This window comes from Neoarius graeffei, chromosome 17 (genome assembly GCF_027579695.1).
Source record: "Neoarius graeffei isolate fNeoGra1 chromosome 17, fNeoGra1.pri, whole genome shotgun sequence".
In the NCBI taxonomy this organism is placed as follows: Eukaryota; Metazoa; Chordata; class Actinopteri; order Siluriformes; family Ariidae; genus Neoarius; species Neoarius graeffei.
Genome location: NC_083585.1, coordinates 67,506,738 through 67,534,075, shown reverse-complemented (window position 1 = coordinate 67,534,075; position 27,338 = coordinate 67,506,738). Strand labels below are relative to the sequence as shown.

The following is a 27,338-nucleotide window of genomic DNA, read 5'->3' as shown; positions in this document are numbered from 1 at the left end:
CCAGACCCACACTCCATTTCAGAAGGTGGCGGTAATGCACACCAATCATTGCTTGCCAACCGCTAATAAAAAGAAGAAGAAGAAGAAGAGGAAGCAGAAGTTCATTTCAGAGAAAACAAAACTCAGTTTCTCTTTCTCACACACACAGAGTGTGAGTGCAGGAAAATGGAAAAAGCCAAAATTTCTGGAAATCGCTTCCGCTGTCCAGTGTGTCTGGATCTCCTGAAGGATCCTGTAACGATTCCCTGTGGTCGCAGTTTCTGTAAGGTGTGTATTAATGACCGCTGGGATCAGGAGGATGTGAACGGCGTCTACAGCTGCCCCCAGTGTAAAGAGATTTTCTCCTCAAGGCTTTTTCTACGCACAAACGAGCATTTGGCTAACGCAGTGGAGAAACTGAAGAAGATTGAACTCCAAGCTGCTTCTTCTGCTCACTGTTACACTGGACCTGGAGATGTGGAGTGTGATTCCTGCACTGGGAGAAAATACAAAGCCGTCAAGTCCTGTCTGGTGTGTCAGGCCTCTTATTGTGAAGAACATCTTAAACCTCACTATCAGTCTCCTGCCTTTAAGAAGCACCAGTTAGTTGAAGCCTGTGCAGAGCTCCAAAAGAAGATCTGCTCTCAGCACAATAAACTGATCGAGTTCTTCTGTCGTACTGACCAAAACTTAATCTGTTCTTTGTGTGCAATTGAGCAGCACAGAGGCCATGATACTGTTGCAGCTGAAAAAGAAAGAAATGAAAAACAGGTGAAAATTGGACATCATTATTTTCCATTTCTGTTTATACAAATAATATTTCTAATCTAATTTCTGTTCAGTTGATTTGATTGGTTGTTTTACTGTCGCTCGTAGTGAAGTGAATTTTTTTCCCAGCCAAAGTGTATTTTTCTAAAGAAGTGTTAAACAGGTTCGAGCATCCGATTACTTTAAACACCCAACAACCTTCTTACAGCATTTTCCAGCTAAAGAGCTCACAGGACTGTGTTCAAGCTCTTCATTGTTGTGATTAGTGTTGGCATTTAAATTATTTGGGTTTTTTTCTATTTGAAAGGAAACCAGAGAACCTGAAGAAAACCCACCCAGCCATGTAGCATGTAAATCTCCCCACAGACACGAACCCGAGTTCAGGACTGAGCGTTGAGCTGTGTGTCTGTGTCGTGTGGCACTGTGTTTACTGACAACAGCTAGTGTTCAGGCCTGGTCTTTAGGCCAAAAAAATATATAGTGTGTTTCAGGTAACATGAAATACTAAAATAAGGTTGGTAGGTAGGAAAAAGTTTTTTTTTCTTTTTTTTTTTATTTTGTTCGAAAAAATTAACACAAGTAAACATCTTACAAAATAGTATTTTAGCACAGAATCCTTTATACCACACATCATAATAAAATAAAAGTGTTTTAAATCTTTAAACGAATAAAAAAATATCGCGAGAGTTCGAGTTATGATCTACGGAAGCGTATTGCTGCCACACTCAAAAAAAATTGGCTTAGAATCAAGTAACTACGTGAAAAGATATTGTGAACAAAGTTATCATGTTTTTACAATATATTTATCATGTAATAACATAACATCACGTAATTTCATGAATCACGTTATTTCATGATATATTTTCATGTAATAACGTGAAAACACCTTATCAAGAAATAACGTGAAAATAACGTCCTAGGCTAGGCTACTTCCATTAAAAGCAGATGGCCTAGCCTACTGTAGAACTTGGGTCGAGCAAAAACACTGAGCAAAAACATGGCTGAATCCTGAATGACTCCTATTTGTATAAAAAGGGGACTACATAGGCGGCAAAATGTAGTGTTTTTCCCTGCCATGGAAGTGCACTTGAATACTGAAGAGGAAGCGATTTGCATTACAGCCTTGAATGAGGCGCCTCTGCTGTTTTGCCTTCCTCCTTCAGTATACAAGTGCGCTTCCATGTTTATGCAGGAGGGCTGACAGAAGTGGCGAAACATTTTACTTTTTATCGTTTCTTTCACAACTTGAATGCGTTGAAACAAAAAATTATGACAAACTAACGCCGCTTACACTAAAATATCGAGGGAAATTTGTAATAAAAACTTTACGGTCGGCAATTTCGACGCAGAAATTCTCGCTCGGTCGGGTTACCGGAAACACACTTTTTTTTTGGCCTTATCACAACCTTTAGTTATTTCAGAACCCCATTTAATGGTGGAGAGGTAATAAAGTAAGAACTTGATCTTTCTGAATGTCGGTGGATTCATGGTGTATTTCAGGACAGAGAATATTGCTGAATGATGTGAATGTTTGTGTAACACAAATAACATTGTTATTGCTGCCATTTTCACACAAAACCAGAACTCATCATTTAATAAGTGCCGAATCAATACGAACATAGAAGCGACTTTATTTTGGGTCTCTTTTTTATTTTAGTTAGTTCTAGAGGCAATGTTTCTGATTTTCATTGGATTACATTTATAATTTTATTATTTTTAGTTTTATTACTATAATTCTGTAGAAAATGATTAAATGTATTTAAATATATTTTTATTTGTTCTCAGAATGAGCTAAAGGAGGAGCAGATGAAATCCCAGCAGAGGATCCAGGAGAAGCAGAAGGAGGTGCAGGAGGTGAAACAGGCTGTGGACACTATTAAGGTGAGGAGTGAAAACACACAAAGGGTTTATCTTGAAAGCGTCTCCCTCTAGACATCCAACACGTGTGTGTGTGTGTGTGTGTGTGTGTGTGTGTGTGTGTGTGTGTGTGTGTGTGTGTGAATTCTAACAGATGCGTTATCAGGCAGCAGTAGGTGACAGTGAGAGGATCTTTACTGAGATGATCAGCTCCATGAAGAAAAAGCGCTCGGAGGTGACGGAGCTGATCAGAGCTCAGGAGAAAGCTGAACTGAGTCGAGCTGAACGACTCCTGAAGCAACTGGAGCAGGAGATTGCTGATCTTCAGAGGAGAGTCACTGAGCTGGAGCAGCTTTCACACACACACGATCACATCCACTTCCTCCAGGTAACACTCACTGTCTGATCTACAGAGGGCGCTGTTCCTCACAAAGTTTCCTCCTAAAAGCTCATTACAGCAACAATAAATGTTCCTGTCTGAGATCCCAAGTGTGTCTTTGGTCTGATTCAGTCTGAGATTCATTCGTTCCTCTCCTACACTTTTCTCCTTCTCTATTCTGTGTTTCCTCTCTGTAGAGTTTCCCGTCTCTCTGTGTTTCTCCTGGATGTGACGACTCACCCAGCTTCACTGTCAATCAACATCTCTCGTTTGATGGAGTGAGGAAATCTCTCTCAGATCTGAAAAAACGAGTCGAGGAAATCTGTGAGGAGGAATTCAATGTAATCCGTCCACAAGGTAAACAAACAAACAAACAAACATTTGTTCTGCATCACAGTAAAGAGAGCCATAAAATTCATATCACAGAAATAAGAAGGAAGCAGGAACAAAACTGCATCAAATCACAAAGGATTAGTATTAGCCTCAGAAATGACGTGCAAATTACAAATACATTTCCCAGATAAACAGGACCTTAATCACAAATCCACAAACTAATCTTATTGAACTTTACACATAACAAATATGATGAACATTAGATCAGAACCGAGGCCTTAATTCCTCCATAAAATCAATCAGAAATTAAAAACACACACATTGTCAGAGCTTCAGCTGGGAAAAGTTTTTTGCTTCTTCTCATGATTCTTACATTCAAATGCTGCACAGCGTGATGACATTCTGGCCGATCTCTAAATCGTGTCTGACTGAGAGCAGTGAGGAATCTAATTTTTCATTTTCATGTTTTAAACTGTTTTCGTGTCATTTTTCAGTCTCCATTTTGTCTCTGTGTCTCCACAGCTGCAGCAGTTCACATGATTTTACCCTCAAAACCACAGAGCAGAGAAGATTTCCTGCAGTGTAGGTGTAAAACACACACACACACACACACACACACACACACACACACACACACACACACACACACACACACTCTTCAACTCCGAGGAGGACCACCCGCATGATGGCCGGCCTTTCTTTCTTTCTTTCTTTCTTTCTTTCTTTCTTTCTTTCTTTCTTTCTTTCGACCTACACATTCTCTGTGTTGTATCAATAATAGTTTATTTATATCACACACAGAAATTGAGTTACACACATAGAAATCTAATCCATACGAAGGACAAAATGCTGCCTAGAAATAACTAGTAATCTAATCTTACGAGGCAGAAAAAATAATGGATTATTGTTATAAAGAAGAAAGCTAGTCGCACAGAAGCACAATGATAAAATACAATATTTCAACAAAAACAAAAAACAATAAAAAAGAGGGAAAAATGAAATGACAGTGTGAGGAAAAGAGAAAGGAATGCTAATCTGAAGTGATAATAGTACTTTTAATAGAATGCTTGAAATTGCTGAAGCTAAGATTCTGGAAAGATTCATCAATACTGTTCCAGAGAGCAGCAGCTTTGAAGCGAATATTAAACTTGCCATCGTTTGTTCTGGCTGAAGGAACACAAAATGAAGATCTCGAAGCCAGTCAAGTTTTATACTTGTGCCTTGATGCTAAAAGTGTCAAAAAGTAATCAAAGGCAGGCAGCAAATAAACTAGAATGAAATTTAAACGTAAAAATACTGTTTGAGTAATCTATAAAATCAGAGAATTTCACCATCTCCAGCTTTTGAAAAATAGGAGGTGTGTGTTCATTAAAAAAAGTTAAATTAATAATTCTGACAGCTTTCTTCTGGAGTACAGTTAATGGTCAAAGGGTAGTCTCATAAGTATTCCCCCAAACTGTAACATCATATATTAAAAAAGAATAAATAAGAGAGTAGTACAGCTGAGTTAGAATACTTTGAGAAACATAGTGATGAAGCTCAGCAATAATTCCAAAGCCTCTGGAGATTTTCTTGCTCAACTGGTGGATGTGTTTCCTCCTGATGAGGTGAGAGTCGAAAACTACTCCAAGATACCTGATGTGGTTCTTCTGTTTAATCGGCTTATAATTAATTTTCAGGAAATGGTTCTGCTCAATTTCTTTTGGGGCGGATTAAAAAAGAACAAAATTTTTGTCGACATTCAGAGAGAGTTTATTTGCCCAAAGCCATGCAATGATATTGACTAATTCAGAATTTACCCTGGCTTCCAGAGAATCTAAAGATGAATCTGCCAGGAATAAATTTGAGTCACCTGCAAAAAGATGAAAATCAAATATATTGGAGCAGTTCATAGAATCATTTATGTATAAGAGAAATAGAAGGGGGCCATGAAGCAAAGCCTGTGGTACTCCATATGAAATTGGTAAAGAGCTGGATGAAATATTACCTGTTGAAACAAACTGATGTGTATTTGATAGATATGAGGCAAACCAATCATGGAAAATCCCACGGATGCCATTAGAATATAACTTTGCTTTCAAAATATCATGATCATCATGATCATTAAAGGCTTTACTCAGACAAAGAACAATACCACAAGAAAATTTGCCATTTTCAATTGCTCTTTGGATTTTATCAGTGATTAGTAAAAGTGCATGTTCTATAGAACGGTTGGCATGGAAACCAAACTGACCAGAATATATTAAATCAAACTTCTCTAGACATGTATTCAGTCTATTTTACATGAGTTTTTCTAATAATTGATAAAAACTGACACACAGGTCTAACATGAGCAAGTTTAAAAGAATCAGGACCAGTACCAGAAGTAAAGGAGAAGTGATATTGGATCTCCACAGGCTTTGGGATTATTGAGTTTAATATCTTGAGCAGTGTTACAGAAATACTAAAGGGGCCACAAGCTTTTCCAGACTTGAGCCCGAGAAAAATGTTTTGAATTTCTTGTGTCCATGTAGGACTAAGAAGAAAGCTGTTGCTTGTCGGAGAAGCAAGAAAATCTGAAAATGTTTTGTTGACCTTTGGTATTGCTTGATTTAATTTAAGAAAATTCTGCACCATCCAGTTGTTAACAGCATTTAGACAGTTGACGAGTGTAGTATGTTCCCTATGTGTGGATGGAGCACAGAGGATGGCAGGACAGAGATCAAGGTAATCAGAGGGCTTTATTGCCGTACTTTTCAGTTTGACAATTTCAAAACGTATTTTCGAGACACACACACACACTGTCGTCTTGTCTCGGGAAGCTCTCCCTCTGCCTCCTTAAATAGGGCGTGGTTACTGGGAAGACACACAAACACAGGTTAATTGCCATCAGTTGTAGTGATTCTGCCACTTACCTTCCCTGACTCCGCCCTCCTGTCACAGACCGGCGCTTGACCACGCCCCCGCTGCCACATACCCCCACCGCCCGACTCGAGCCGGGCGGCCGTCCAGCCTGCAGCCGACCCCCCCCCCCACCGCCTTGACGGGAGAGGAAGTCCGCCACGACCATCTGCGCCCCTGGCCTGTGGACCACCTTGAAATTGAAGGGTTGGAGTGCCAGATACCAACGGGTGATCCGCGCGTTGGCATCTTTCATGCGGTGGAGCCACTGGAGGGGCGCGTGGTCCGAACAGAGGGTGAAAGGGCACCCCAGCAGGTAGTAACGGAGGGCGAGGACCGCCCACTTGATCGCTAGACATTCTCTTTCGATTGTGCTGTTGCGCCCCTCACTCACCGACAGCTTCCTGCTAATGTACAGGATGGGGCGGTCCTCCCCTTCCACCTCCTGGGACAACACCACCCCCAGCCCTCTGTCCGACGTGTCGGTCTGCAACACAAAAGGGAGAGAAAAGTCAGGGGAGTGTAATAGTGGCCCCCCACACAGTGCAGCCTTTACCTCAGAGAAAGCCCGCTGGCACTGCTCCGTCCACTGGACCGGATCTCGTGCCCCCTTTTTAGTGAGATCAGTCAGCAGGCTGGTGACGTCCGAATAATTAGGTATAAACCTACGATAGTAGCCAGCCAGCCCCAGGAACTGTCTCACCCCCTTTTTGGTCTTGGGCCTCGGGCAGGCCGCAATTGCTGCTGTCTTGTTAATTTGGGGACGCACCTGCCCGTTGCCCAAGTGGAAGCCCAGACACCGTATTTCCACCCGCCCAATCACACACTTCTTCGGGTTGGCAGTGAGACCCGCTCACCTCAGCGACCTAAGGACGGCCCTCACGTGTTGTCAGTGCCGCTGCCAGTCATTACTATAAATGATTATATCATCAAGGTATGCGGCCGCATAGGTGGCGTGGGGGCGGAGGACCCTGTCCATCAGCCGCTGAAACGTAGCAGGCGCCCCAAACAGTCCAAAAGGAAGTGTGACGAATTGGTGCAAGCCGAACGGTGTGGAAAAGGCCGTTTTTTCCTGGGATAATGGAGTCAAGGGGATCTGCCAATATCCCTTCGTCAAATCCAGTGTCGAATAAAAGTGAGCCGTGCCTAGTCAATCGAGCAGCTCGTCAATACGAGGCATTGGGTACGCGTCGAATTTAGACACCGCGTTGACTTTTCTATAGTCCACACAGAACCGGACCGACCCGTCAGCCTTGGGTACCAAGACCACTGGGCTGCTCCAGTCACTGTGGGACTCCTCGACGATGCCCATTTCGAGCATGGTCTGAAGTTCTTCCCGAACCACCTTTTTTTTGTGTTCGGGTAGCCTGTAAGGGCGGCTACACACTACCACCCCCGGGGGCGTCTCTATGTGGTGCTCTATGAGGTTAGTGCGACTGGGCAGGGGCGAGAGCACATCCGAAAACTCGGTCTGCAACTGGGCGACCTCCATGAGTTGGGTCGGGGAGAGGTGGTCTCCACAGGGGACCGGAGAGGTACGTCATGCCAATGTCCCTTTTTGAACCTCCGGCCCCAGCTCCGCCTTCTCCGGAACTACCGACACCAACGCCACGGGGAACTCCTCGTTCCAGAGTTTAAGCAGATTGAGGTGGTAAATCTGTAGCGCCCCACCCCTGTCTGTTCGCCTCACCTCATAGTCCACGTCCCCGACTCGCCGTGTGACCTCAAAGGGTCCTTGCCACTTGGCGATCAATTTGGAGCTCGACGTGGGCAACAGTACGAGTACCTTATCTCCCGGAGTGAACTCTCTAAGGTGCGTACCCTTGTTGTACAGGCGGGCTTGCCGTTCCTGGGCCTGCCGCAAATTCTCCTGAGTTAGGTGGGTGAGCGTGTGGAGTTTTGCACGCAGGTCCATAACGTACTGAATTTCGCTTTTGCTTTGTGAAGGTCCCTCCTCCCAATTTTCCCGCAGCACATCTAGGATGCCGCGTGGCTTACGCCCATATAATAATTCGAACGGGGAGAACCCCAGTAAGGCTTGGGGGACCTCTCGCACTGAGAACAGCAAGGGCTCGAGCCACTTATCCCAATTACGTGCGTCCTCACTCACGAATTTTTTAATAATATTTTTGAGGGTGCGGTTGAACCGTTCTACTAAACCGTCCATTTGTGGGTGATACACACTGGTGCGGATCGGCTTAATCCCCAACAACCCATACAGTTCGTTCAGTGTACGTGACATAAACGAGGTGCCTTGATCAGCCAGAATCTCTTTCGGGATTCCAACTCGGGAGATGACCCGGAAGAGTGCCTCCGCAATACTGCATGCTGAGATATTACGCAGAGGCACTGCTTCCGGGTATCGCGTTGCATAGTCCACCAGAACTAATATAAAGTGGTACCCTCGTGCTGACCGATCTAATGGCCCAACGAGATCCATCCCAATTCTCTCGAACGGGGTCTCGATTAACAGAAGAGGGCGCAAAGGCACTTTTGGAATGGCCGCTGGATTTACTAACTGGCATTCGCGGCATGCCGTACACCACCTACGAACATCGCCGCGAATCCCCGGCCAATAGAATAGGGCCATTATTCGGGCTAGTGTTTTATCCTGCCCTAAGTGTCCAGCCATGGGATTAAAGTGAGCTGCCTGGAATACCAATTCCCGGCGGCTCTTCGGAATTAACAGCTGTGTGACTCGCTCTTTAGTTTGAGTGTCCTGCGTCACTCGGTATAATCTATCCTTCATAACTGCGAAGTAGGGGAAGGACATGGTGGCATTCGGCTGGAGCATTTGACCATCGATTACTCTCACTTGGTCAAACGCATGCTGCAGAGTCTCGTCTTGCGATTGTTCTAATGGGAAATCCGCGAGGGATTCCCCAATAGAGAGAGGAGGAGCCGGCGGTTCCTCACTCTGACGTGGAGATGACGTAGACGGCTCTGCGACAGCTGCTCCCGCCAAAGCGACACCAGGACCTCCCCCTGTCAAATGGCAGGACCCACTCTTGACTAGGCACGTCATTAAACCCCAAAATCCCGGCCAATCAGTCCCCAAAATTAAAGAGTGGGTAAGGCGAGGATTAACCGCCGCCTTCACTATAGATTTTTCCCCTCTGAAAAATATGTGGACCGACACCAAAGGGTAGCTGTGAACATCCCCGTGCACACACAACACCTTCACCCCCTGTGCTCCCCCCAATGCCTCGTCTTGAACCAGGCTTTGGCGGATCGAGGTCTGATTGCAACCAGAATCCACCAACGCCTGATATGTAGCCCCTTGGACACTCACTGGTATGCGATACGCTCCGGCCCGATCGAGGGCGGCCTCTGGCGCGTCGGGGATCCGTACCACCGTGCCCACTTCCATTGCCGTGCATTGTTGTTGCAGGTGGCCCGGCTCCCCGCAGCGCCAGCAAACCGGCCCGGGCTTTCCCTCTGCACCGGTGCTCTGGGGCTCACTCACCTGAGGGGGGGGAGAGACAGTCACAGAAGGGAGAAACGGGAGGGCACCATGGGTGCGGCGGGTCGGCTGGGGTACAGCCGGCCCCCGTCTCCGTGGTGGGGGAATGGGGTGAGGACGGGACACAGAAGGAAGGGGAGAGAGAGAGAGGAGAGAAGGGTTGACGTTGTCGGTTGTCCTGCCGCTGGAACAGCCGCCAAATGATCCTCCGCCAGCCCGACTGCCTGATCCAGTGACGCCGGGCGGTGGCACTGGACCCACTCCGCGGTTCCTGCTGGTAAGCAAGCGATGAACTGTTCCAGTACCACCTGGTCGACGATTCCCTCAGCGTCGCGATCGTTGGCCCTCAACCACTGCCAGCAGGCGTCCTTGAGCTGCTGGCCGAACGTGAATGGCCGGCCGACTTCCTCCAATCGCAGCGCGCAGAAGCGCTGGCGCTGTTGTTCCGGTGTGCGCCCCACGCGCTGGAGGACGGCCCAGCAGAGGTCCGCGTAGGCCAGTCGGCGGGGAGCTGTAGCGCGGCCAGCTGTGCCTCTCCCGTTAGCAGGGGGAGGAGGCGCACCGCGTGCTGCTCCATCGGCCACCCCGAGGCTTCGGCGACCTGTTCAAACAACGTGAGGAACGCCTTGGGGTCGTCCTGCAGGTCCATCTTGGTGACAGTGAGGGGGGACGGGCCCACGGCCGGAGCGCTGGTGGACCCCGCCGACGCGAGGAGGTGCCGGAACGCCTCGCGATCTTCCTGCTGGGCCAGCACCAGGGCTTCGAAGTGCTGCTCTTGTTACTTTCGGAGTGTGACGAGCGCCTGGTGCTGGCTTTGCTGAGCCGTGGCGAGGGCGTGGACCAGGTCGGCGAACAGGGAGGATTCCATGGGGCTGCTTGGTTGGTGCTCCACTTTTCCCTGGGTTTCGGCACCACTGTAGTATGTTCCCTATGTGTGGGTGGAGCACAGAGGACAGCAGGACAGAGATCAAGGTAATCAGAGGGCTTTATTGCCGTACTTTTCAGTTTGACAATTTCAAAACGTATTTTCGAGACACACACACACTGTCGTCTTGTCTCAGGAAGCTCTCCCTCTGCTCTCCCTCTGCTTCCTTAAATAGGGTGCGGTTACTGGGAAGACACACAAACACAGGTTAATTGCTGTCAGGTGTAGTGATTCTGCCACTTACCTTCCCTGACTCCGCCCTCCTGTCACAGACCGGCGCTTGACCATGCCCCCGCTGCCACAACGAGATTAGACGGAGGGAGTGGGTGAGAGGGTTTGGTATGAATATAAATTTGGGTGTCATCTGCATAACAGTGAAAGTTAAGCCCATAATGCTATATTATGTGGCCAAGAGGAAGGATGTATATTACAAATAATAAGGGTCCCAAGACAGAGCCCTGAGGGACACCATGAAGGAGGGGTGATTTCGGGGATCTAAAATCTCCAATTGACACAAACTGTTCTCTCATGGTAAGATAAGATTTAAACTAAGCTAAAGAAGAACCAGTGATACCAAGCAGAGTTTCTAAGCGGCTCAATAAAAGATTGTGACATACAGTGTCAAAATCTGCTGTAAGGTCGAGGAGAACAAGTATACTGACATGGCCAGTGTCCGCAGCTAACAGCAAATCATTGACAACCTTGACCAGGGCAGTCTCGGTGCTGTGCATGGCCTAAACCCAGACTGAAACTTCTCCCAAAGATTATATTGAGTTAAATGCTCTTGGAGCTGATTGGCAACAATACGCTCAAGGACTTTTGCAATGAAGGGAAGATTGGAAATGGGGTGATTAATTTTTAAAATCATCAATAGCTGCTCCAGGTTTTTTCAAGACAGGAGTGATAGCTGCTGTTTTGAGAGCCTGAGGGACTAATCCAGTTGAAAGGGATGAGTTTATTATCTTAACCAGCAGGGGACAGAGAACTGGCAGGCAAATCTTGACCAAAGAGGTGGGCATAGGGTCGAGGAGACAGGTGGTAGGCCTGGATTTAGATACTAAGCCAAAGACATACTGCTCATCAACTAATGAAAAAGCAGAGAAAGATCCAACTGGTAGTGGACAGGAAAAGGGGACATTAGAGGGAGTGATGGAAGTGGATTTGATCTGCTTGTATATGGAGTTGATTTTATTTTGGAAAAATTCAAGAAATTTACAACAAAGATCAGTGGAAGGAGTAAGAGGAAAGTTTTTAGCAGGCAAAATAAGTTTGTTTACAGAAGAAAAAAGCTCTCTGGGAATAATGGTGGTGTAATAGCTGGTCTTGGCATCAATTAGAGACTCTTTATAGGCAGAGACATGGTTACTATATGCTAGTGCATGAACTGTCAGGCCAGTTTTACGACTTAGTCTCTCCAGCTGCCGACCAGCAGCCTTCATTTTACGAAGCTCAGGTGTAAACCACGGAGCAGAGTGAGAGAAAGAGACAGTACGCGTCTTCAGGGGGGCAAGGTGATTGAGAGAGTCAGCAAGGTGAGAGTTATAGAGCATGACTAACTCCTCAGGGGATGAGTTTAATGATTTAGTAGTCAGAATAGGATGTAGTGTGTTAAATAAATCAGCTGTAGCTATGTTTTTTGTGTTCCTGTATGTGATGGTGCAAAATTCACGCCTACGATGGAGAGGCTCAGGTACAGCAATATTAAAAAAAATAGCCAAGTGATCAGAAACACAGAAATCTCTGGAATATAAATTTGATGGTGTAATGCCAGAGGTACAAACAAGATCTAAGATATGACCCTTTGAGTGGGTGGGAAAATCTACATGTTGGGTGAAATCAAAACAATCAAGGACAGCCACAAAGTTTTTAGCAAAATCACAGTTATCTGAGTCAACATGAATGTTCAAATCACCAAGCACCAGTATAGATGGACACAGAGCACTGACAGATGAAAGCAGCTCAGACAATTCATTAATAAAAACAGAGGAAACTCTGGGAGGCCAGTAAATGAGCAAAAGCAGTAAAGGTAGACCACCAGTAAACTTCAGAGCAAGACATTCAAATGATGAAAAATCCTGCAAGGGCATAGATACAATCCTGTAACTGGAGCGATAGATCACAGCAAGACCGCCCCCCCCGCCCAGTTAACCGTGGCTTCTCCATATACTCATATCCTACAGGAGTAGCTTCATTTAAAGCCAGAAAATCATTTGGTATTTGTCACGTTTCAGTTAAACATAATACATCTATGCCAACATCAGTGATCAAATCATTAATATAGGGTGCTTTTTTATTAAGAGATCACACATTTAATAAAACAAACTGCGCATTTATTGAGGAAGGGCAATTCTGCGAAGTTTTATTGAAATTTATGGGACACAAGTTCATAAAGTCAACAGAGTGCCTTTCAACGACAGTCCGCTTGATGTTACGATTCCAGCTCCAAAACGAATCAACGTTGTTTGGATGTTGATGGCGAGCAAACGTCCGTCCAGAGCCCCTGGGTATATATTTAGGCCGATGCAGGAACCCAAGATGTTTGTGCGCAAGCAGAGTGTCAGGGAACTTATATGTTTTATTCCCCAAATAGTGGAGATAAGCAGACGAATATTTAAGTGCCATGGAGAAGTCCCAGGAAAGCCAATGCAAAAGTTTTGGCTCACTGTAAAGCCGGTGTCGGTGGCTTAGATCAAAAAGAAGGAGCCAGAGTAGAATCACTGTTGCACGCACCATCCAAGCGAGCAAACGTAGGCTACACACAGAACAGCTAGACAGACACCTGTGCCCTTAACACGTTAGCCAACAGGATACTTGACACTCCAGAGGGCAGGCAACAGAAATAGCCAACCCTAGGGAGAGCAGTAGTTCATTCAAACAAAAAACTTACCCTCGTAGCGAGTAAGAGACTTACCCAAAAGAACAGGACTACACAGGGTAGTCAGCGTTAGTAGTAGCCTAGTCCATTAGTTTGACCAACAGTTCAGTAAACTCCTGTTAAAGTCCAGACAGGTAGATAAGATGAATCCCCAGTCAATACACAGTCTATCTCCTGATTTCAACAGTAGCAGATGGCTTATCTTAGGATGTCAAGAGCAAGCAGGTTTCCGAGGGCGTTGGAAGTCTGACACAGGTAATCCAGGAATCCGCTCAACAGGTAACGTTACTGTTTAGGCAAGTATTTGCAGATGACATTCAAGGAAGCGCGAGATAAGAAACCCATCTCCAATGAAAATTAGGGGAAAATAAAAACACACAGATAGCGTGAAAGTAAAATGCTAAAAATAATAATAAACAAACAAATACGGGACCGAAGAGTAGCGGCAGCCAAATGCACCAGTGTTCACTCAAAACCGGAAACCGGAAGTTTCAGTTTCCGGAAGCTGAGGAGGATTATCCTTCAGTGGTTAGAGAGTGAGGAGGTTACTTCACTAGAGGATGAAGGGATGTCCTTATTATTGAAGCTCATGGACAAAATTGATGATTTAAAAGCGAGGAATGACAGTAATGGCGGATCAGAAGATGAACAAACATGGCACCAGGACCACCTGCTGGGGGAAGGCGATACTGCACCCAGTAACCCTGATGAAGAAATTGAGCACATTTCTGCCCCAAAGTGCACAGAATCAGTCACTGTCCCTGTTATAAACCCCACATTTTTCCACCCACTCTACAGAAAAGAGTTTAAGATAGTGAGACAAATCGGAGAACCTAATCAGAAGGGCAAATTGGGATATGCCAGCTTGGAAAGACAAATCCAAAGGGTGCTGAGAAAAGGATATGATGAGGGGGAAGTTGTGGAAGCGGTCATCCAAGCCATAGTCCCAGGAACAAAGCTGAAAAGTTACCTTGAGAGTAGGGCTGATTTGACACTACAAGCTCTGAGACAGATTTTAAGGACTCATTATATTGAGAAAGATGCTACAGAGGTGTATCACTCCCTCACTCGCGCAGTTCAGGAATCTAGGGAAATGCCAATCCAGTTTCTGATGTGAGCCATGGACCTGAGACAGCAAATCATCTTTGCTTCAGAAAGAGTTGAGTTTGGATTAAAGTACAGCTCAGAGCTGATCCAAAATCAGTTCCTCCAAACAGTAATCAGTGGTCTCCATGATGACCCCATTCGAACAGACTTAAAGCCATACTTACAGGACCCAACAATAAAAGAAGAAAGAAAGCACAACTTTATTCATCACACATTTGTGAAATTTCCTCTCTGCATTTAACCCATCTGAAGCAGTAAACACACACACATACCCAGAGCAGTGGGCAGCCATGCTAACAGTGCCTATGGAGCAGTTGGGAGTTAGGTGCCTCGCTCAAGGGCACCTCAGCCCAAGGCCATCCCATATTAACCTAACCACATGTCTTTGGAGTGTGGGGGAAACTGGAGCACCCAGAGGAAACCCACACAGACACAGGGAGAACATGCAAACTCCACACAGAAAGGCCCTCGATGGCCGCTGGGTTCGAACACAGAACCTTCTTGCTGTGAGGCAACCATGCTAACCACTACACCACCGTGCCACCCGATGAAGTCCTTCTGGAGAAAATGACAGCTGCATACACCCTGGAAGTGGAGAGACAGAACAAGTTGTCAACCACATCAAAGACAAGGATGATAAAAGTGGCAGCAGTGAATGAGGGAAATGAGGACACTGAGAAGGAAAGTTATACACACAACCAAAAAAACAAGAATAAAGAGAACGAAATATGCAAACGTGACACGCTGATGGAAAAAGTGGACCAAGGTAACAAAGCCATATCATTAGCCTAATAGCATAATTGCCTAAGTCATATTTGAATGTTTTTGGATAACAAGCGTCAAAAATGCCTAAGTCAAAGAGATGACTAAGGCAGATAGTGATTTTGGACTCTAAAATGCGTTCTGATAGGCTGAGGACATAGGCAATAAGGCAGGGTGATGCAGCAGTGGTAGGAGAGTAAAGTTAGGCAGATATCACAATTTGGCCAAAAAAATGACTTGGGCAATTATGCTATTAGGCTAACGATATACGAAGCTATCCAAAACCTCACTGTTCAGATTGCAAGCCTCAGTCAGACTCCAAGACCTAAGACAATGACAGTTGGCGAGCAACCAAGTCAGAACAGTTGTCCCCAGTCAGGGGCAGTGGATACCAAACGATGTCAGCAGTGTCAGGTGTCCAATCCTGAGGGAAGATGTAGTCACTGTTATAAATGTAGCAGCACTGAACATTGGGTGGCAGGCTGTCGGGCTAAAAAGATCTCAGCCACTTCGAATAAGATTGAAATCTGGGTACATCCTGTAGAAACGACAAAGAACGTGGACCAATTCAACCTGAAAGCACCTCTCACTGGTAACCAACAACAAACTGCTAAGCTGGTAGAGAAGAGATGTCTGGTTCAAGCCTCCCTTGGTGATGTTGAGACGGCAGTGCTGTGGGACACCGGTTCACAAATGTCAATTGTGGGAGCGGAGTGGAAAAGAAAATATCTGCCAGATGTTGAGGTGAGCCCAGTGAAGGAGCTGCTTGAGGAGGGAGACCTGGACCTTTCAGCAGCCAATGGAACAGATATTCCTTATGAAGGATGGATGGGAACTTAAGTTACCCTGTCCAAAAATGCAGTGTCTGGGATGAGTGACAAACCAGTGCTGGTCTCAATTCTGGTTGCCTGTGATGACCTTGAATGCCCCATCATCGGATTTAATGTGATCGAAGAGCTGACATTGGTAAACAGTGAATCAAGAGACTGCACCCTTCCTGGTCACATGGTACAAAGACTCTGTTTGGCACTAGGGGTAGGGTGCAAAACTGCAAGAGCTGTCTTATCTGTTTTAAAGGAACAAAAGTCTGAAAGCAGTCCCCATATAGCCAGACTGGGCAGACGGTCCATTACCATACCAAAACACAAAGTCATAGAAGTGGAATGTAGCCAGCTGAGCAAGAGGGTGATAAGTGGCTCACATGCTATGTTGGAGCCAAATCAGGAGGCGCCATGGCCCACAGGACTAACTATTAGAGAGCAGTTAATTCACCTTCTGCAAGAAAATGACAGAAAAATTACAGTGACTGTTGAAAACCTGACTGACAAGGATATCACACTCTGTGGCTGCACTACACTAGGCTGGTTGCATGTTGTTGAAGCAATCTACCCCCTGGAAACAAAGCCTTTGGAGGGACAGGGACCCTCACTCATCAAGCAGCAGCACTGCACCTCCAGTGAAGCAATTCGGTGAACCTGCACAGAGTGAGTCCTGGGATCCACCTGTGGACCTGAGTCATCTGTCAGAGGACCAACAGCAACAGGTACAGCAGATGCTCAGAGAGGAGTGTGATGTTTTTGCAAAAGATGATTGGGACACAGGGTGCATCAAAGATTTAGAGATGGACATACAGCTACAAGACAACATCCCTGTCCAGAAAACATACAATGCAATTCCTTGACATCTCTACCAAGAAGTGAAAACACACATACAGGACTTACTCAATTGTGGCTGGATACAGAAATCTTGCTCTTCATACTCTTCGCCTGTAGTGTGTGTCAGAAAGAGAGATGGGAGTCTTGTGCATAGACTACAGACTGCTGAATGGAAAAACACTGTCTGACTGTCATCTTATTCCCAGAATATAGGAGATCCTGGAAAACCTGGGGGGCAACTCCTGGTTCGTGGTCCTAGACCAGGGAAAGGCCCATCACCAGGGCTTCATGAGTGAGAAAAGCAGACACTGTACCACGTTTATAACACCGTGGGGACTTTATGAATGGCTCAGAATCCCATTTGGGCTCACGAACGTGCCAGCAGCTTTTCAGTGCTACATGGAAGGATTCTTGGGAGACCTTAGGGATGAGGTTTGTGTCCCATATCTAGATGATGTACTGGTGTTCAGCCACAGCTTTGACCAACACATCCAAAATGTGAGGTGGGTACTGCAGCGACAAAGACAGTGTGGAATCAAGTTAAGACCATAAAAATGTGACTTTTTCAAACGTGAGGTCTGTTATGTGGGTCGAGTCGTCTCCGCAGAGGGGTATAAAATGAATCCCAAGGACGTGGAAGCTGTGCAGGCCCTCAGACATGAGACACCAGCCACAGTCCGTGAGGTGAGAAAACTGATGGGTTTTCTCAGCTATTACAGTTCCTATATACCAGACTTCTCCAGGACAGCAAAACCTTTGTACGAGCTTTTAGCAAAGCCCAAATCTGAGCAAAAGAAAAACATCAAAAGAAACAAAGAACTGGCTGCCGATCTACTCAACTTCCACCATCTCACCCAGTCCAGTGGACAGAAATCCACAAGGAAGTTCTTGAAAAGATAGTGGATCAACTGACAAACCCACCTGTGATGGCGTATCCAAACATGGTGTTAGGACTTGGACTGTTTTGGCCTCTAGAGGCCGTTGTTATTTCCTTTTCATGTCATATTTATTTTGGCCTCTAGAGGCCGCCACTGTTCCTGTGTTTTGTGTTTTTTTTTTGTTAATTGCCTGTTAGTCCTAATTAAGGACACAGGTGAAGATAATTAGTTTGTGTATTTATACCCCTGAGTTCAGTCCTCTTGTCACGGAGTCTTTGTGCTGTTATGTTTATCTCCAGTTTCCTTTGTACTGTGTTTTTTGATCTTCTTAGCTTTTGTATTTTTGCACTTTGCTTTTCTTTTGGATTATACTCTTTGGTTTTTTTTGTCTTTTGTTTTGCCCTGTATATAGTGTATATAGTTTAAATAAACCTTTTGATTCTTTTTCTGCTTCCGCCTCACGCCTCTGCATTTGAGTCATCCCCCTGGTGGCCTAGTGGGGGTTTGCTGGATTATCACACCAACGAACCAGGTTCGAATCCCAGCAAAACCCTAACAGAAAGACTCCGTCATGACCGACTCAGCAGAGGCTGCTTCAACTGTCTACCCGGCCAACCTTCAGGGAATTATGGCAGCTTTGACACGCTTCGGAGCGACCATGGACGCTCATGGACGTACGCTCACCAGCCAACGTGAGGCCCTCGCTCGCCACGAGGAACTGCTTCAGCAAATTGGGAAAACCCTGGCACAGCTGACATCTCTGCCTGCATCTCCTGCCCCTGATCCAGTTCCTGCTCCTGATCCAGCTCCCACTCCTGCTCCAGTGCCTCCTGCAATGCTGCCTTCTTCACCTCGCGAACCCAGCCTTCCTGCACCACAGAGGTATGACGGCAAGCACAGTGAGTGCCGAGAGTTCCTTACCCAGTGTCAACTCACCTTTGAGCTTCAGCCTACCACCTACACTACGGATCGCCGCAAGATTGCCTTTGTGATCACCTTATTAGCTGGTAAGGCGCGAGCCTGGGCTACTGCTATCTGGCAAAGACAGGGACCTGAGTGCTTTGATTTCCAGCTGTTTTCTGAAGAGATGCTTCGGGTCTTCGATCAGGCAGACATCAGTACCGACGCAGCCCGAAAGCTCATGTCCATCCGGCAAGGAGGAAGCGTCGCAGATTACGCCATCTCGTTCCGAACACTCGCAGCAGTAAGTGGATGGAACGAGACTGCCCTGGTGTCAGCCTTCCACCATGGTCTGTCTGACCCCATCAAGGACGGTCTGGCCTCTATTGGATGCTCAAGTGACCTCGAAACCCTCATCTCACATGCTATTCGTCTGGACAACAGGATGAGAGAACGCCACCAAGCCTTGAGCCCCCCCAGCCTCCCTACCTCTACCTGGAGACCGTCTACCTCCTTCAGTGACTGTCCAGAACCCATGCAAGTGGGTCGTACTCGCCTCTCCGCATCTGAGAGGGAGCGCAGAAGGAGGGACAAGTGCTGCATCTACTGTGGCAAGCCTGGTCACTTCAGAGCATCATGTCCCGAACTCTTGGGAAAAGGACCGCCCCGTCCAGCCGAGGGAGGGTTGTGATGGGGCCTACCCTCTCTCCCGGACTCCCTGGCCAAGGAATCTACATCCCGGTCTCCATCTCCTGGGGTGAGTCTGTCCACTCTTGTCAAGCTTTGATAGACTCAGGGGCGGCTGGGAACTTTATGGATATTCACTTCGCCCAAAGCATCAATATTCCGACTGCACCTCTTGAAGTCCCACTGTCTGTGTCTGCCCTCGATGGCCAAGCGTTAGGTGATGGAAGAGTCACCCAAGTTACTTCTCCAGTTTTCCTCCAGTCTCAAGGTCACAAGGAAGAAATATCCCTGCACCTGATTCCTTCACCTGAGTTCCCAGTTATTCTAGGCCTTCCTTGGCTTACTCGCCACAACCCTCGCATAGACTGGGTAACAAGCCAGGTTGTGGAATGGGGCCCTGCATGCCATGCCTCTTGTCTGCTCTCTAGCTCTCCTGTGTCTCCTGCCGAGCCCCCTGATCTCACCGAGTTATCTCAAGTTCCCACAGAGTACTGGGATCTCAAGGAGGTATTCAGCAAGAGCAGGGCCGCCGTTCTTCCTCCGCACCGGGCCTACGACTGTGCCATCGACTTGCTCCCTGGGACTACCCCTCCTCGTGGCAGACTGTTTTCACTCTCTCAGCCAGAACGCAAGGCCATGGAGGAATACCTCAAAGATGCCCTGGTCTCTGGGTTTATTCGACCCTCCACTTCACCTGCTGGAGCCGGCTTCTTCTTTGTCGGCAAGAAGGATGGGGGGCTCCGACCATGTATTGATTACAGGGGCCTGAATAAGATCACTGTGCGCAACCGATATCCCCTTCCGCTGATGTCCACAGCTTTCGACCTGCTCCAAGGCGCCACCGTCTTCACCAAGTTGGACCTACGGAACGCATACCACCTCATCCGTATCCGACAGGGAGACGAGTGGAAGACTGCCTTTAACACCCCGTCTGGGCACTACGAATACCAGGTGATGCCCTTCGGACTCACCAACGCACCAGCTGTTTTTCAGGCCCTAATCAACGACGTCTTAAGGGACATGATTAACCTATACGTTTTTGTCTACCTCGACGACATCCTTATCTTTTCCAAGACCGTGCAGGAGCACCGCCACCATGTCCGCCAGGTTCTCCAGAGGCTGCTACAGAACAATCTGTTCGCCAAGGCCCAGAAATGCGAATTTCATGTTCCCGAGGTCTCCTTTCTGGGATTTATTGTACGGACAGGCCAACTCCAAATGGACCCTGCCAAGACCCTGGCCGTCCGGGATTGGCCTACTCCCAAGTCCGTTAAGGAGGTTCAGCGGTTCTTAGGATTCGCTAACTTCTACCGCAAGTTCATCAGGAACTTCAGTTCTGTGGCAGCACCCATGTCAGACCTCACCAAAGGGACAGGTGGATCTTATGGCTGGTCTCCTCAGGCAGAAAAGGCGTTCAAAGACCTCAAGGACCGCTTCTGCACGGCACCCATTCTGGTTCTCCCGGACACCTCCCAACCATTCATCGTGGAGGTGGACGCCTCGGACAGTGGTGTCGGCGCGGTGCTCTCTCAACGTTCGGAAGGAAAGCTGCACCCCTGCGCTTACTTCTCCCACCGCCTGAGTCCTGCTGAGTCCCGGTACGATGTGGGGGATCGAGAACTGCTAGCGGTCAAACTGGCCCTTGAGGAGTGGAGGCACTGGCTGGAGGGAGCACAACATCCATTCCTGGTTTGGACTGACCACAAGAACCTGGAGTACCTCCAGCAAGCCAAGAGACTGAACCCTCGACAGGCTAGGTGGGCCCTGTTTTTCAGTCGGTTTGACTTCACCCTCTCATACCGCCCCGGCTCCAAGAACACCAAACCTGACGTCTATGTATGCCCCTGCCCCTAGGAACCCCCCACCCCCCCGCATCTTCCAGGGGCAGACTGTGTTCACTGTGCATCGCCTGCTTGACTCCCGCCGGGTCCGCGGCGGGTTGCAATATCTGATGGACTGGGAGGGCTATGGTCCTGAGGAGCGCTGCTGGGTTCCTGCTCGGGATGTCCTGGATAAAGAACTGTGTCGGGACTTCCATTCGGCCCATCCGGATCGCCCTGGGAACGTCAGGAGACGCTCCTAGAGGGGGGGGTCCTGTTAGGACTTGGACTGTTTTGGCCTCTAGAGGCCGTTGTTATTTCCTTTTCATGTCATATTTATTTTGGCCTCTAGAGGCCGCCACTGTTCCTGTGTTTTGTGTTTTTTTTTTGTTAATTGCCTGTTAGTCCTAATTAAGGACACAGGTGAAGATAATTAGTTTGTGTATTTATACCCCTGAGTTCAGTCCTCTTGTCACGGAGTCTTTGTGCTGTTATGTTTATCTCCAGTTTCCTTTGTACTGTGTTTTTTGATCTTCTTAGCTTTTGTATTTTTGCACTTTGCTTTTCTTTTGGATTATACTCTTTGGTTTTTTTTGTCTTTTGTTTTGCCCTGTATATAGTGTATATAGTTTAAATAAACCTTTTGATTCTTTTTCTGCTTCCGCCTCACGCCTCTGCATTTGAGTCATCCCCCTGGTGGCCTAGTGGGGGTTTGCTGGATTATCACACCAACGAACCAGGTTCGAATCCCAGCAAAACCCTAACACATGGAGAAACCATTCATCTTGCATGTCGATGCCTCAGAAGAGGGCTTGGGTGCAGTCTTATATCAGCGACAAGAGAAAGCACTCAGAGTAATAGCATATGGATCCAGAACACTATCAGCGGCAGAGAGAAACTACAAGTTACACTCAGTTAATTGGAGTTCATGGCACTAAAATGGGCAGTAACAGAACACTTTCGTGATTATCTGTTTCATGCACCTCATTTCACTGTCTATAGTGACAACAACCACCTGACATATGCCACCAAGTCAGCAAAACTCAATGCAACGGGACATCGCTGGGTGGCAGAACTGTCCGATTACAGGTTCACTCTTAAATACAGGCCTGGATCAGTAAATAGAGATGCAGATTTCTTATCACGAAGACCAAAGCAGATAGAAGAAATCAGGGAAGAATGCACACAGGAGTGCACACAAGAAGTAACTGACTTAATTGGAGAAGGCCTGGAGAGAGAAAAGACTGGGGAAGTTAACTGGATCTCTGATGTTACCTGTAATACAGATGCGCTACCAGAAGGGACCTGTGTCTCTGAGCCAATTCAGCCTCTTGCAGGGGAAGACATCATGGTGGCCCAAAATGCAGACCCAGTCATAAACAGAGTCTTGGTCCTGAAAAACACACCCCTAGCTGAAACAAACACAAGCTGGCAGAGAGTGAAGCTGTCAGAGTGTTCCTCAGAGAGTGGCCCCTTCTACAGGTTGATGGAGATAGGATCCTCAGGAGAGAGACAGTAAACAGGATGTAGCTAGTCATTCCTGATTCCCTGAAGCCTGTTATTTACAAGCACCTCCATGAGGAGATGGGACACTTAGGTGCAGGTCATCTGGTTTCTCTTGCCAGGGAACGCTTTTTCTGGCCCAAGATGAGACAGGAAATGGAGCACTATGTTACTCAGGTGTGTTGCTGCTTAAAAAGAAAGAAACCAAACAGAGTAACTAGGACACCAGTACAGACCATTAAGACTAATGCACCATTCGAGATGATATCCATAGACTATGTACACTTAGAGAAATGTAAGGGAGGTGAGGAATACATCCTTGTGGTGGTGGATCATTTCACTAAGTATGCACAGGCTTATGCAACCAAGGATAAGTCTGGGAAGACTGCAGCCAAAAAACTGTTTGATGACTTCATCATGTGCTTTGGTTTCCCCTCAAAGATACACCATGACCAAGGAAAATAGTTTGAAAACAATCTCTTTCACAAGCTCCAAAGTTACTGTGCTATTCGCCATTCCCGCACCTCCCTGTACCATCCCCAAGCCAATCCAGCCGAATGCTTCAACAGGACGCTACTGGGTATGTTGCGCACACTGGAAGAGACTCAGAAGTCGAGGTGGAAAGAGCACTTAAATAAAAAAAGTGTTACATCCTAACCTACTTTTTCCATGTCCTTACCTGGTTGAAAAGCCAGACGTCAGTGGTCCCAATCTGAGAGAGAGAGAGAAAATGGAAAAAAAAAAGCTAAGTTTACAGCAAGAAGAAAGAAGAAAGCTGAAAGTGATGCTCACCTGACAGCCACAGACAATTCCAGTGATGAGGAGTATTATTTTTGGACAGCAGAAAGACAAGCCAACCCTAACCTCAATCCAGAAGCAGAGGAGTTCTGCCGGGGGTGGAAAGATTGGGAGAAAGACCTGAGGAGGTAATCATACTGAAGGAGAATCCTGAAGAGGAGCAACTGGAGGAGGGATGCTGTGTGGAGAGAGAGACTGATTCATCTGCTGCTGAGTCTTAGGAGGAGCAGAGGGAAGCTGACACAGAGAAAGAGAGAGACCAGTGAGAGCCAGACAGCCCAGCTAGGGCAGCCGACCCTTGAGCTGCTGAAGTCCTGCCCTGTCAGTGTGAAGGGGGTCCCAGAAGTCAGCCGAGATCCCTCAACCAGATCATCATTCATGTATCCTTTTCATTGGAGTGGTTAAAGTTACAGAAAAATAAGTTAGCTTAAGTTCATAGTGATGCATTCATATCAGTATTAAAATACACACACTACTGTTAAGATAGAAACAGGAAATCTGAACATTTATTCGAGCAATAATAAACACAGCCGGGTTACTGTCTGACCAGATAACAGAAGAGAATAGTGTGGCATACATTGTAGCAATAAATGTTATTGTGCATGTATTCGGGTAAATTAGCTGAGTGTATGGCATTGAAATGTGTAGAAGCATAATGTTGGGTATATGTGGTAATTTCCTTGTCCCTTTGTGAAGATTGGGGGGCCCACCAATAGTTTTATGGACTACTAACCCTTCAATACTAAAGGGCTATGAACACTTAGTCTTGTATTATTGCCATGGACATTGATGAAAAGATGGAGAAACAGAGACACTGAATAGTGAAGGCAGACCCTAATCCTGTGATGTGTAGTTTGTTGAATGCTGACCTGTTTACTGACATTTCACCACGTGTTCTGTTGTTGATGCATGTTGTTAGTTATAGTTGGATAGAAGAGAATAGGAAAATGTTAGGCAACATTTTTTTCAGTGGGGGAGGGTGTTGCGACCAGGAAATATTTCATACCTTTAAGTGTATAGATTTATTTTTTTGAAGAATGTACATTAGTATATTTTAATTTCATTTTTCATTTTAATTTATTCACACACTTTATAATTTCACTTTGATTTATAGTTCGCTTACGTCATCACTCTGCGCACAGCCGTGTTGCAGGTCAAGGTTGAACCAGTGAGGTTTTTTTTGTTGTTGTTATTGACATGTGCGTGTCCACAATACTGTGCGAGTCCATGCTGCTCCAAGAAAAAGAAAAACTCTTTAAAAAAAAAATAACGCAGCACCGGGGACGAATAAAGTTGCCAAATTGAAGACGGATTCCTGTCCATTTCATGGGTGCAACAATAGGAACTCTCTTCTCTAAACTTGCTTATTCAATGGGGAGGGTGAATTGAGTCAATAGACAAAAAGTTGGGAAAATGGTTAGTTAGGTCATTATAAAATATTCCCACTATATGAAATTGGTCCTTTGCATTTAACCCACAATGGCGGAGACGCTGCGAGGCAGGCACTGCTGACATGCACTTCTTATTACATCAAGAAGACCGCTTATTGTTTGGTAAAACATGCTCGTCAGCTACTACAACAATTTTAACTAGTTATTTTTAACGGTGTAGACGCACACCTTCGCAAGTAATGCACAGCGCACTTTTCACTTTACTGCTGCTGATCATTATCACATTACCTCTGCGAACTTACCTGTATGGACCGACACATATCGGATATCTAAACCTCGGGAATGTGGGGAAGTGTCGGTTGAACTGGGGTCTTTGTGTTCGCAGTCGTTCCACACCGGCTTTACCAGTTGAGGTCGCTGGTCGCTAGCTTGTTAGCAACGTCTGGGCAAAAATACTAGCCACTAAGTCAGCAGCTAACTTAAACTTCTTTCTGTCTTCTTGTGATGAGCATTTCACTCAAACTGACAGAACTACCACCATTAAAGTTTCTCTAAGAGTCCTGGTTGAACACTTTCACTATAAATGGTGTAGATATCACTTAAAACTTCGTGTTTCATTCCATATCAAACAACACGCTTCTCATGTCTTGCTTGGTCATCACTCTGTTTCCACTCCTCGTCTCGCTCCTTTCCATCCGTTTTTCTCACTTTTCTCCCCTCACTTCCTTGTCCTCTGACCTCGAATGTGATTGGCTCATTCACCAAAGTTCCAGAAATAAAACGAATTGTGAAGTCAGTCAGCAAAACCATTAGCTAACAGCTACTTCAGGCAAACTGTTGTCATGACAACCGAAAATACCTCAGGAGAAAAATACACACAGCACACACACGCGCCGCTTCCAACACACGTTAATTCACAATTCTGACAAACACAAACCACAATATAAAACTCAAACGTTTTAACTATAAAATAAGGATTTTTTTTTTTTTGGAAAGAAAAAATATTCACCTCAAATAAATAACTGAAAAAACCCACTTCGTTAGGAAATAAAAAAAAAAAACATTTGTTTAACTCCTTTAAACATTAACATTACCCAATACAGTATGCATTTCTCTCATTCCGCAACATCATTACTTCATTGCTGGTCAATGAATCTTAACATTTTAATCTTAAATTCTATTTATTCAACTAAGAACTTATTCATTTATATTCTCATGAACAAATTTCAACAGGGTTACATAAGGAATGGGGGGTGAAGTTGAGAAAATAAGAGGAGGGAATGAAAGGAAAAACTCAGGAGATACTTTTCTTGGGGCAAATTTGATCAGATACGACGGTTTAACACACAAACCAAATCCACGTGATGTGAGTGGTAAGATGGCGTCCAGATGGCTTCACTCGTCTCTACAGAGGGGAATGGGTTCGGAGCCCTGCAGATTTTATATAGAGCCGAGGCCTCGTTCGTCATCGGTTACGTGGTTTCGTATGCCACACCCCCTTCTACTCCATACGCGCTTCGGAGCCTCACGACAGACAGGTGTCTCACACACACTTCTTATAAATCCTGTGATTAACATCTAACCTGTGGATATTTTATTGTTTTAGGTTCCTGTTATCTGACTCTGGATCCAAACACAGTAAATTCTGAACTCATTCTGTCTGAGAAGAACAGAGCGGTGACACGCAGTAAGAAAAAACGGCGATACTCTGATCATCCAGAGAGATTTGACTACTGGTTTCAGGTGTTGTGTAAGGAGAGTGTGTGTGGACGCTGTTACTGGGAGGTGGAGTGGAGGGGTGATGCTGTAATATCAGTCTCATATAAAGAGATCAGCAGGAAAGGACGGGGTGAGGAGTGTGCGTTTGGATTCAACAGTCAGTCCTGGAGTCTGGTGTGTTTTTCTTCCGCTGTCTGTTTCCAACACAACAGCATTAAGACTGATCTCCGAGGTCCATCATCCTCCAGAATAGGAGTGTATGTGGATCACAGTGCAGGAACTCTGTCCTTCTACAGCGTCTCTGACACGATGAGGCTCCTCCACAGAGTCCACACCACATTCACTCGGCCTCTATACGCTGGGGTCGGGGTATGCGGTTCTGACTCATCTGTGAGGTTTTGTGATCCGATGAAAAAATGAAATGTTGGTAAAAGTTGAAATGTTTAATAAAATTATAACTGAGGTGTCAAATTGAATTTATCCCTGAAATACAAAGACACTTTTGTGTGCAGAAACTGTGGCACTAATGAATTATTTTCAAAGTGCATCTGTTTTATAGATTAATCATGAATAAGTTCCATAAATAAATGTCTTAATGCAGAATGTAAGATATTTCTAGAAAAAAATAAATGTTATCAGACTATTTTAAATGTATGCAC

The 27,338-nt window shown here is 46.0% G+C and overlaps 1 protein-coding gene across 1 annotated transcript; it reads left to right on the top strand.

Moving 5' to 3' along the window:
* Positions 1-153: 153 nt before the first annotated feature.
* Positions 154-27,338, top strand: LOC132864470 (tripartite motif-containing protein 16-like). Its single transcript, XM_060897888.1, has 6 exons — positions 154-750; positions 2,533-2,628; positions 2,759-2,992; positions 3,181-3,340; positions 3,839-3,898; positions 26,567-27,338. Exons 1-6 carry the CDS (start codon positions 166-168, stop codon positions 27,097-27,099), a joined length of 1,668 nt encoding a protein of 555 aa, XP_060753871.1. The 5' UTR covers positions 154-165; the 3' UTR covers positions 27,100-27,338.